This window comes from Salmo salar, chromosome 04 (assembly GCF_965601325.2).
Source record: "Salmo salar chromosome 04, fSalSal1, whole genome shotgun sequence".
Taxonomy (NCBI): Eukaryota; Metazoa; Chordata; class Actinopteri; order Salmoniformes; family Salmonidae; genus Salmo; species Salmo salar.
The window spans coordinates 26,854,220-26,866,023 of record NC_138294.1 but is presented as its reverse complement, the minus strand read 5'-3'; the positions used below and the strand labels follow the sequence as shown (position 1 = coordinate 26,866,023).

The window sequence follows — 11,804 nt, the reverse complement described above, 5'->3', positions numbered from 1 at the left end:
CCTGCCAACCTGTCCCTGCTGGCATTCATGGAATAATCGTGTCACGTAGGAGTGGGTTTCCCTTCAAATCAGATGCGCGCTGGATGAAACCATTGCCCCAAGAAGTGGATAAACTGTCAAAGAAAACTGTTCATGCTATCTAAAGATTTGCTTTCAGGTTCAGCAGCAACATGATCACAATATATTTTCATGTTCTTTAGTTAGAAAGGTAATTCAATTGACACTGCATTTAATACCCCCCCACGGAAGCAGAAAATGGGTCGTTCCAAAAATGGCGGCGGTTTCTGGTAGTGTGAAGTGAAACTTTCAAAATATTGCTGGTAAAACATAGCTATTCTTTAATCCATTTTGAGGATTATCGTCGAACAGATATTGAAGAAATTATTGTTGGACTACTGCTGTACCCGACGCCAAGCAACACGATCGAATGACGTCGTTTCTTTGAGTATTTGGAGATCGCGAACGGTGGGCTTTCCTCAAAGTTGACGGTAGCAAGAGTGCCTTTCATTGAATGTGATCATACCGATTGTTGTTGTCATCTCTACACGGAACTCAAACAACCCGTTAAGGCTAGCCAGTCCGTAAAATTACGTTGGATTCTTCTTTTACCGGTTAATTTCACTCAACCAGATTGCCTTGTTTGTATATTGGGGTCAGGGCTCCCGTGCCCGTTTTACGTCATCCGTCACCAACACATAGGTTGATGCCCGTCAATGTTGTGTGCCCTGTCGCAACGAATTTCTTGATTTGCTAGCAGCATAACGTACTTAATTGTACCCGCTAACTTGCTTTATAATGTGATAGCCAGTCTGCGTGCTGTGCCTAACTATAGCTGGTTGACAACAGTATTAGTGTTGGTCAGCTGATGGCAATCCATCAATCAAGATAGCTAGGGTGCGTTCAGCAGGGCACAATGTTGTGGAACGTTACAAACATGCCTCTCTGACATGTAGAATAAGGAACCCCGACGACAGATATCAACAGGGGGTCAGCTCCCACCCAGCCCAGTCAAAGCTGTTCTTTGTCCTGGGACCACACTGGTGGAACAAGCTTCCCCCTAATGTCAGGACAGCGGAGTCCCTGCCCATCTTCAGTAAATTTATTTGAAACCCTACCTCATCAAGAGTATCTTAAATAAGAAAACAATTCCCTGCAATAGTCTTTTCCTACTAGCACTGACTTTGTTGATAACTACTTTGAGGGAAAATGTACTTACTATGACTGTGGTATGTTGTCTCACCTAAATATCTTAAGATAATTGTAAGTCTCTCTGGATAAGAGCATCTGCAAAATGACTAAAATGTAATAAAATAGATCTATTAATGTTATTTCTAACTGCAACGTTCCACAACGTTTGCCTACTGAATGTGGCCCATGTTTAATGAATAGGCAAAGATGTAGCCAAGATAGCAAGTGGCTGAAGTAACTTAGGCCTGATCAGGATTTAGCTCGAGTCTGGTTTATCAAAGCCTAAAATGTATGTAGTAGAGCTTGGCCAATAAACCGAGACATATCAAATTTTAACACCGACCGTACCGATCACTTATCGCAGGCATTTTGCTGATACCGTTCATTACGATAAGTAGCCTATTCTAGAGAAATGTGAAGTTTGAAATTACATAAGTTTGCTAATATTGGTGAATATAATGGGACAATTGATGGCTACAATCATCGAACTAGTAGTAGTTGAAAGGATAGTTTTAAAAAAAACTGGTGCACAATGTTATAAACTTATTGTTCTATTTATCGTTATTGCATCAATTCAGGCATTTTATTGCGATATGGATTTTTGTCCCTATCGCCCAGCTCTAGTATGTAGTATCATGGTGGAACAATGCGATATTTTAGTGCTCACATATAACTGTCAATTCTGTCTTGTGTGATAACGCTAGATTATAGTCTAGAAAATGATTTCCCATTTAATATTTGATCAGCCTGCCTGTTCATTTATCAGTTTGTGTGGATCTACTTTGTATCCTGTCAGTTTCAAGTACATTTTTTTCTCAAATGATCTATGTTCAGTAAACTGATGACATTTGACATTGACAGCTCACTTTTCCCTCCATCTGATTGACAGCGGTCCTGGCAAATCAATGGACAAGCTTCAGGACCTCAGCCAATCCGAGTTGGAGGATTTGCTGGACAATACAGAGCGGGTGGAGTCCATGGCATTGGAATCTGATGAGGTAAGCGATCACGTCTTTGCTTTGTCTTATTGTCTGTCTATTGTGTCTTGTATAGATTGAGATGTAGCCTGGTCCCAGATCTGTTTGTGCTCTAACCAACTCCTATGGTCATCTATTATTGTCATACACCATGTTAGGCATGACACTGACCACAGGAGTTTGCAAGACGGCATAAAACCGATCTGGGACCATGCTAGTCGAGATGCGCCGCTCTTACTGAAATGCCTCTAATGTTTTGTATCTGAGTAAGGGATAATGAATAGCCAAGCTTTGTCTATAGGCCTATCTCTGAGCTTAGACCTTGCTTTTTCTGTCAGGTCACACAACTTGGCTATTACTCAATGTAACCCCTAGATGAATGATTAATCTGAGGATAGACATCTAGGTCTCATCTCACTCTGACCAGTAGCAATGTCCAGGCTCATCCTGCCCTCAGCAGTTTTTTTTTTTTTTACAAGGTCATATTGACTTATTCTCTTCCACCTTTGTCCATAGGTCCAAAACACTAACCATTGAGGTTCATCTGTTTGTCTTCACTCTTCACATGGGGAGTTATGTTCGCTAGATGCAAAATGACCTGTTCCCGGCCAACTCGTCTCGTTAGTTAAGCCGTGTTAAGTTGCTGCCGTCTTGGCTAGCCAGGTCTGCCTAAAAAAAAAAAAAAATTCCTGATCTCAAGCAGGGGACTTCCTTTTTAAATAAAGTTGAGAGAAAAAACATGGATAGAAACACATCACCAGGCAAACCTGTCCTTGTCATAGTGTAAACGGTGTCCGTGTGCTAGCTTAGCATATAGCGGGGCCTCTCTCTGACTACCCTCTGACTGGGCTTGAACCTCTACCTCGCCAACACACGTGAACGCCAGCATGACAACGTACGAACCAGTCGAGCTATAGAGAAGGATCCAATTGGGTAGCGCCGTTGGCAACATTTCAAGCTAGCTGCCGTGTGAGCTCACGGCACGTTCTTATCTCCGTTACACTAGCATGGCCGGGACACTGGTCTCAGAAGAGAGGACCTGGCAGCTTCTGTCAAACACAGACTGATACTGTATGGCAATGTCATCACTCAACGTATTGCCGTGATCTACCAATCACAGAGCCGCGTAGAGGAGGCGAGAGTAGTGCCCTGAGCAGGACTTGAACCCGGGTCGCCTGACCCCAAGACGAACGCACTATCCACAATCCTTAAAAACGTTATCCCAAATGGGAGAGATCTTAACATGCTGATCAAGGCTAGGGTCGTTTATGAGAATTAGCTAGCTATGTAAGTTGACGTCCGGTCACTACGATATCTGTTGTACATGGTCCCGGTCAAAAATACATTAAAAGAAATACAATGTATTATTGACTTGTCTTCTTCCTCGTCTGTAGATTCAGAACATTCAGCTGGAGAGGGAGATGGCACTGGCCTCCAACCGTAACCTGGCAGAGCAGAACCTGGACATGAAGCCTCGCCTGGAGAGACAGAGAGAACATCTGGTGGAGAGATACTCCGAACTGGAGGGAGTCAGAGAGACCTACAGACAACACTGTGATCAGAAAGGTAAGGGATGGAGGGAGTCAGAGAGACCTGCAGACAACACTGTGATCAGAAAGGTAAGGGATAGATGGAGGGAGTCGGAGAGACCTACAGACAACACTGTGATCAGAAAGGTAAGGGATAGATGGAGGGAGTCAGAGAGACCTACAGACAACACTGTGGCCAGAAAGGTGAGGGATAGATGGAGGGAGTCAGAGAGACCTACAGACAACACTGTGATCAGAAAGGTAAGGGATGGAGGGAGTCAGAGAGACCTGCAGACAACACTGTGACCAGAAAGGTAAGGGATAGATGGAGGGAGGGATGGAGGGAGTCAGAGAGACCTACTGACAACACTGTGATCAGAAAGGTAAGGGATAGATGGAGGGAGTCAGAGAGACCTACAGACAACACTGTGACCAGAAAGGTGAGGGATAGATGGATGGAGGGAGTCAGAGAGACCTACAGACAACACTGTGATCAGAAAGGTAAGGGATAGATGGATGGAGGGAGTCAGAGAGACCTACAGACAACACTGTGATCAGAAAGGTACGGGATAGAGAGAGGGAGTCAGAGAGACCTACAGACAACACTGTGACCAGAAAGGTGAGGGATGGAAGGAGTCAGAGAGACCTACAGACAACACTGTGACCAGAAAGGTGAGGGATAGATGGAGGGAGTCAGAGAGACCTACAGACAACACTGTGATCAGAAAGGTAAGGGATAGATGGATGGAGGGAGTCAGAGAGACCTACAGACAACACTGTGACCAGAAAGGTACGGGATAGATGGATGGAGGGAGGGAGTCAGAGAGACCTACAGACAACACTGTGATCAGAAAGGTAAGGGATAGAGAGAGGGAGTCAGAGAGACCTACAGACAACACTGTGATCAGAAAGGTACGGGATAGAGAGAGGGAGTCAGAGAGACCTACAGACAACACTGTGACCAGAAAGGTGAGGGATGGAAGGAGTCAGAGAGACCTACAGACAACACTGTGACCAGAAAGGTGAGGGATAGATGGATGGAGGGAGTCAGAGAGACCTACAGACAACACTGTGATCAGAAAGGTAAGGGATAGATGGATGGAGGGAGTCAGAGAGACCTACAGACAACACTGTGACCAGAAAGGTACGGGATAGATGGATGGAGGGAGTCAGAGAGACCTACAGACAACACTGTGATCAGAAAGGTAAGGGATAGATGGATGGAGGGAGTCAGAGAGACCTACAGACAACACTGTGACCAGAAAGGTACGGGATAGAGAGAGGGAGTCAGAGAGACCTACAGACAACACTGTGATCAGAAAGGTACGGGATAGAGAGAGGGAGTCAGAGAGACCTACAGACAACACTGTGACCAGAAAGGTGAGGGATGGAAGGAGTCAGAGAGACCTGCAGACAACACTGTGACCAGGGATGAGATGGGAGGTTATTGATGGATGATGGAGTGACAGATGAAGAAAAGCAACCTAATAGAGGAAGAGAGAGGGAGGATATGGAAATAGAAATAACAAGATGGAGGGAGACACAGGCAGATGTGGCAGGAACAGACTTTGGAGAGAGAGTTTGTAGTGTAGGGGTAGATGTTGTGTGGCCTGTTCAGATCCTGGACACTCAGTTGGTCTCTACTAGTCAAACACAGTGTCTGTGTCACCTGTATAGTGCACTACTTAGGTAGTATAGGGAATAGGGTGCCATTTGGTACTAAGCCTTGGTCTCTACTTGCCAAACATAGACAGACAGACCCCCCCCCCCCTCCAGGCTTCCAGATCTGGCCTGTCTGTCTGTCTGTCTGTCTGTCTGTCTGCCAGGGTCTCCCTGGATACCATCGCATCAGCTCCCATTCCACTGCCGTCGGCGCTTTTTCAGGAAGCAGAACAGGCCATGTGATCTGTGTACATGCGCTCCTGCAGCCATGTTTTGTAAGCTTTTCATGAGAAGCTGTGTTTGACGGTGTCAGTTTGCAAGGCTGGAATTGGTGTCTGTTGTAAAGTCTGTTATTATAGTATGTTTTTCCTGAAGGTGATTAGGTAATATGGAATGCATTGTTATTTCACCCCTAAATCATTCCTAGTGATTCACTTTGACTGGGTTTTAACCTTTACTCAACCAGCATAATTGTGGGAGCTTGCCTTCAATGAGAAGTCTACCAGAGGTATTTGAAGATGCATGAAAGTAGATTGTCCTGTTGCGTGTGTATCCGTGTGTATCCAACATTGAGCTTCATGGCTGAGCTTCCTGAGATTACTTTGTTCTCATTTTTAAATGCGTTTAATAGGCTTGGGCGGTATCCAGATGTTCATACCGTCCTTCTCTCGTCCTGGGATTTACGGTGTTACCTGCATGGCACAGAAGGGGGTGCTAAAAATGCAAGAAAAGCCCATTGGGAGTCTTATTACCAGAATGCTAACAGAATTAGCACAAACTAATAGTGAAATCACATAGACGCTGTTAGCTAAATGCTAACATGCGAAACGAACCTTATTGCAAATTCAGCTCATAAAGTTATACAAGCATAGTTGGTGACTAACGATGTTGTTTTTGGAGAGTGGACTTTTACGAGAGAAATTGTTCAAATGGACCAAGTTGCGGTGCATGCTTTTCTGATGGAAGAGCAGCATGTGTACATGGAGCAGATGGGAGGAGAAGGAAAAACTATAGTAGGAAGCACACGCGGAAAAATACGTCAAACATTTAGTCGTGAATTGCATACAATTGTAACTTCATCACCTCTTGTGTGCCGCATAACTGAGATTCCTATAGATATCGAAACGCTACGGACTCACTAGCTCGCTTTCTCCCGTTGTGCTATTTATAAACAAACACATGACTGGCTCAACTGTTCTGGGGAACTACGGTGAACTTCATAATGTGACCGGTGAAATGAAGAACGCAATCTCCTAACGTATTGCACAAGTTGACTGCAGGTATTTACTTAAGTAGATACAAATATTGAAAAACTTAAAATACATAGTTTTGACGCTATTAATAAAAAATAAAAAAAAATGCTTTTTCCAAATACCCCGGTATACGGTATATACAGTATACCGCCCAAGCCTAGTGTTTAATAACAGGCGTGAAGCATTGTGTTGTCAGTGTCTACTGGGACTTAGAAGCTTGGCATGACATTGGTGTGTGGGAGGTGTTTATTTGTCCTTTCTCTTTCTTTCTCCCTCTTTCTCCCTTTTTCTCTTACACTCCCTCCCTCTATATTGGTGTCTTACTGGCTATCTCTCTCACTGTCTCTCTCCATTTCTGCCCCCTCTCTTTTATTCTCTTGTTCTCCGTCTCTTCCATTCTCTGCCTCACTCACTCCCCCCTCTCCCAGATGGCATCATGGGGCAGGCATCACCGGAGGGGTTGTTCTCCAAACTTCAGACAGAGGGCGCCAGCACGGAGACGGAGTCAGAGGTGAGAGGCCGCAGTGACAGACTTCTCAGGCGGAAAATGAAACCGACGGATGATATTGATGACGAGTATGGGAGACGTGTATCCATCCTAAAACACAGGACCAATGACGACAAAATGATCAGCTTATCTCTTACTCTATTCAACGCCGTGCAGAGGACCAGCAGTTGGAATCAGACGATGATAATAAATAAATAATACATTTTCAGACATTGTCAATAAAGTGTGTCCATATTTACCCCCATCCCTCTCTCCCCTTTTAACTCTCGCTCTGTTTCTTTTTCTCTCTCATCATCTCTCTCCCCATCAGTCCCTGGCAGATGAGTTTCTGGACGGCCAGCTGTCTCTGGACTCGTTCCTTGACCGTTTCCTCTCCCTCCGCTCCCTCGCTCACAAAAGACGAGTGCGGATAGAGAAGCTGCAGGAAATCCTGCGCCAGAAGAAGGAGACCGCCGCGGGCGACGCCTCCACCGGCTCCATGACGTCACAAACGAGCGGCAATCAAGACCCAGCGACGACACAGTCATCGCCATGGAATCATCATCATCCTCAGCAACAACAACCGCAGCAGAATTCCAATCCCAACAACCACGCTAGTTTCCAAAACGGCCCCGGTTCCGCCCTACCTTACACCCCATACCCCGTCTCCCCTCCTAACCCGACAGCCACCTCTGCAGTATCAGGCCCAGGCCCGTCCATTCCCCCAGGTCAATTTCCTCCCTACCCCAGCCCCGGCTCACCTTTCACCTCAGCGGCGGGCTACTCAGCCCGTCCTGCTTTTGGGCCTCCGGCCACTGCCTGCCCATACCCCACCCAGCCTACGTTCCCTGGTGTCCCCGGCTCAGGGTCTGCGTTCGGGCAATACAGTGCCCCCAACACCGCCCCCTACCCCTCTGCGTACACCTACGGTGGGGTTGGGGGGTATAGCTACCCCACGGGCCCTGCTCTGCCCAACTCTCAGTCCCCCACAGGCAGGCCGCAGTACAGGCCCGGGTTTGGAGTGCCACAGCCCTACTCCTGAACCTCCCTCTACTCTCACCCCGTCACTCCTCTCCCACCACACATTCTCCAGTCTCTCTCTCATTCACTCTTTTTTTCCCTGACTCTTTACCTCTCCCTCTCTCGATCTGCCTCTCTCTCTCGATCTGCCTCTCTCTCTCGATCTGCCTCTCTCTCTCTCTCGATCTGCCTCTCTCTCGATCTGCCTCTCTCTCGATCTGCCTCTCTCTCGATCTGCCTCTCTCTCGATCTGCCTCTCTCTCGATCTGCCTCTCTCTCGATCTGCCTCTCTCTCGATCTGCTTCTCTCTCTCGATCTGCCTCGCTCTCTCTCTCTCTCGATCTGTCTCTCTCTCTCGATCTGCCTCTCTCTCTATCTGCCTCTCTCTCTCTCTCTCTCTCTCGATCTGCCTCTCTATCTGCCTCTCTCTCTCTCTCTCTCTCTCTCGATCTGCCTCTCTCTCGATCTGCCTCTCTCTCGATCTGCCTCTCTCTCTCTCTCGATCTGCCTCTCTCTCGATCTGCCTCTCTCTCTCTCTCTCTCGATCTGCCTCTCGATCTGCCTCTCTCTCTCTCTCTCTCGATCTGCCTCTCGATCTGCCTCTCTCTCTCTCTCTCTCGATCTGCCTCTCGATCTGCCTCTCTCTCTCTCTCTCGATCTCTCTCGATCTGCCTCTCTCTCTCTCTCTCTCGATCTCTCTCGATCTGCCTCTCTCTCTCTCTCGATCTGCCTCTCTCTCTCTCTCGATCTGCCTCTCTCTCTCTCTCTCTCGATCTGCCTCTCGATCTGCCTCTCTCTCTCTCTCTCTCGATCTGCCTCTCGATCTGCCTCTCTCTCTCTCTCTCGATCTGCCTCTCGATCTGCCTCTCTCTCTCTCTCTCTCGATCTGCCTCTCGATCTGCCTCTCTCTCTCTCTCTCGATCTGCCTCTCTCTCTCTCGATCTGCCTCTCTCTCTCTCTCTCTCTCTCGATCTCTCTCGATCTGCCTCTCTCTCTCTCTCTCTCGATCTCTCTCGATCTGCCTCTCTCTCTCTCTCGATCTGCCTCTCTCTCTCTCTCTATCTGCCTCTCTCTCTCTCTCTCTCTCTCTCTCGATCTGCCTCTCTCTCTCTCTCGATCTGCCTCTCTCTCGCTCTCTCTCTCTCTCTCTCTCGATCTGCCTCTTCTCCTCCCCCTCCCCTCCTGTCATTCAAGTGCATAACTGTCTCAGGACCTCCCCTTGTGCTCCAATGTGTTAGAAACACTCTCCCATTGGCTGTCGGCCCCTTCTCTCTCGCTCTCTCTCTCTCTCTCTCTCTCCCCTCTCTCTCCACCTATTGGCTATCAGCCTTTTTACTCTTCTCCCTCCCTTTGTGGAATACTGAGCCAATCAACAAGACCTTGGCCATGTACGTTTCAGATAGAAATGGAGCTGACGTGACTCTTTATTCGACATGTCAGAGAGCCATGTTCTACATAAAATATATCTACACATCATGTATTCCTTATCAATGGTTTCACCCTGTAGCACAAGTCCCTTGTGGCACTGTGTTCGGTATATGCATTAGAGTACATTTGACTTGTTCTAACACCCATATCATTCTACACCAATGTCAGATTACATGTGTTGATCATATTCGTTCGTATATGATGATAACTCAATACCCACCCGAACCAAAACGTTTTCCAGGTGCAGTTTTGTTCAGGAATTCTGTTCTGTAAACTCTTTCTTGCTCTTCATTCTGGTTAGAAAGTACTTAAGACAATACTAAAGAAGGAAAATCCTATGAAGTCATAGCTACTCTAGGATCTGACCATGTAATTGTATTCATTATGATCTAAAAGGCTAAACTGATCCAATATCAGCACACTTTCTCTGAGAGGCTTTATGAATGCGGGCCCTGATCAGTGGTCGTTTTGGAGACTTCAATAACCCTGTCTTCTTCCTTATTCACCTGGCTGTGCATGTATGATGTTTGTTTCTTAGCCAAATCTGGACATCTTTACAGTTGTAGGATCTTAATTTGACCAGTTTTTCACAGCAGGAAAATAATCCTGCCGCAAAACGACGTGAATTATTGTGTGGATTATAATTAATGGAGGTTTTTAGGGGTTGATTTAAAAATACATTTAAATAAATTTAAAATTTAAAATTGTCAGGGCGAATCAAGTCTGAAATTACAAACTTTAAAATACTTCTTTCAACCTTGAATACACTACAAGTTTGCATTTTCTGCTGTGCAGGGTGATCAAATTAAGAACCTACATCTGTATGTCCTACAAGTTTAGCTTCCAAGTCTTTTCTTTCGTGGCAGAATGTTTTGGTTGGTTGTTTAGGTATTGAGATGCCTATTGACAATGATGTCGTTGTTTACAGAATCATATCTGTATTCTCTGTCGAGGATCATGCCTGTTTCTCTGGTATCTCCGTTTTTCTCTCCCTCCCACACGCTATAACTTCACACTCCGTTTCGTCCCCCCGTCCCTGAGGGCTCACTTGGCGTTAAACTCACCTCTCGTCTTTCTCTCCTTCCCTCTCAACTCACTCTCTATTTCACCCACTCTCCTTCTCCAAAATCTGCCTGTTGACATGAACTGATGCTTGACAATGATTGCAATGAGGAAATTGTTTATTTCTGTAAGTTCACTTCCAGTGAGAATGTGATTTGTATAAATGATTAAAGAGATGTTATTGATAACAAGGGACTAATGGTCTGCACCCAAAATGGAACACTATTCCCTTAGGGCTCTGGTCAAAAGTAGTGCACTATGTAGGGGAAGTGGGTGCCATTTGGGACTGATCTGCCTGCTTTAGCTTAGAAAGCACAGGATGAGAGAGCTGTGACGGGGTACTACAAAGATTCATACCGCCTTCATGACGGCTCATACAGCATTCATAGACACTTATGTCATCTTAGTCATGAGCGCTTCAACCCTAATCAGTGGTCTTAAACAGAGTGTTACTACATTGGTTGCCACCATGCTCTATGAAGGCGTTATGTAGCGCCTATGTAGGGCCTCTTCATCAGGTTAACTGGTTGGAATGACTGGTCTATGACCAGGGGGCAGTGTCTTACTGGTATTATCACACTACACTGTTCCAAATAGCACCCTACCCCCTACAGAATGCACTACTTTTGACCAGAGCCCTATGGGCAAGGAATAGGGTTCCGTTTGGGACGTGACTAAAGGAAGAAAAGACGAGTCAGAAATTGTGTTTTAGAAGCCCAACGGAGATACGCAGCATTAATAAGGGGGAAATAAAAATACAAGCTTGGAGCTTGTTTTAAGTTTATTTTTTTTATTTTTTTGTGAATATTATTAAACACTGAACTTGATCTAAGAGCTGTGTTCTGACTCGTACTTTGAAAATCTATTTTCTTTTTTATCTACTTATCTTTTATTTTCTCTCGTGTTTGGGAGAGGAAGAAAACAATACTACGGTAACTGCCTGATGCGGGGCGAAAGTTAGTTTTCACTGTTCTTACTCCAATTGCATCAAGGACGATTCAAGTCGGATAGAACTTGATTGAGTTTAATTGATTTGATCTAAAAGGCGTGGGCTTTGCTTGTGTTGTCTCAAACAGAGCTTACTATCAGGCCTTCCTTCCCGCTCTCTGATTGTGATTATCTTTTTCTGGTGTGGGCTGAGAAGACCGAACCAGGGAGATGACACAGAAGAGAGAGCGACGGACCTCTGGGGGGGAAA

At 45.9% G+C, this 11,804-nt stretch overlaps 1 protein-coding gene across 4 annotated transcripts; it reads left to right on the top strand.

Moving 5' to 3' along the window:
• Nucleotides 1–28: 28 nt before the first annotated feature.
• LOC106602588 (uncharacterized) lies at nt 29–11,438 on the top strand. 4 transcript variants are annotated; one of them, XM_014195308.3, is made up of 5 exons: nt 29–208; nt 2,078–2,186; nt 3,560–3,731; nt 7,038–7,120; nt 7,428–11,438. In XM_014195308.3, exons 2-5 carry the CDS (start codon nt 2,094–2,096, stop codon nt 8,136–8,138), a joined length of 1,059 nt encoding a protein of 352 aa, XP_014050783.3. In that variant the 5' UTR covers nt 29–208; nt 2,078–2,093; the 3' UTR covers nt 8,139–11,438. The 4 variants fall into 4 exon arrangements, with proteins under 4 accessions (XP_014050783.3, XP_014050782.3, XP_014050780.3 ...); XM_014195307.3 differs by lacking the exon at nt 29–208 and adding an exon at nt 245–320; XM_014195305.3 differs by lacking the exon at nt 29–208 and adding an exon at nt 265–465.
• Nucleotides 11,439–11,804: the final 366 nt, after the last annotated feature.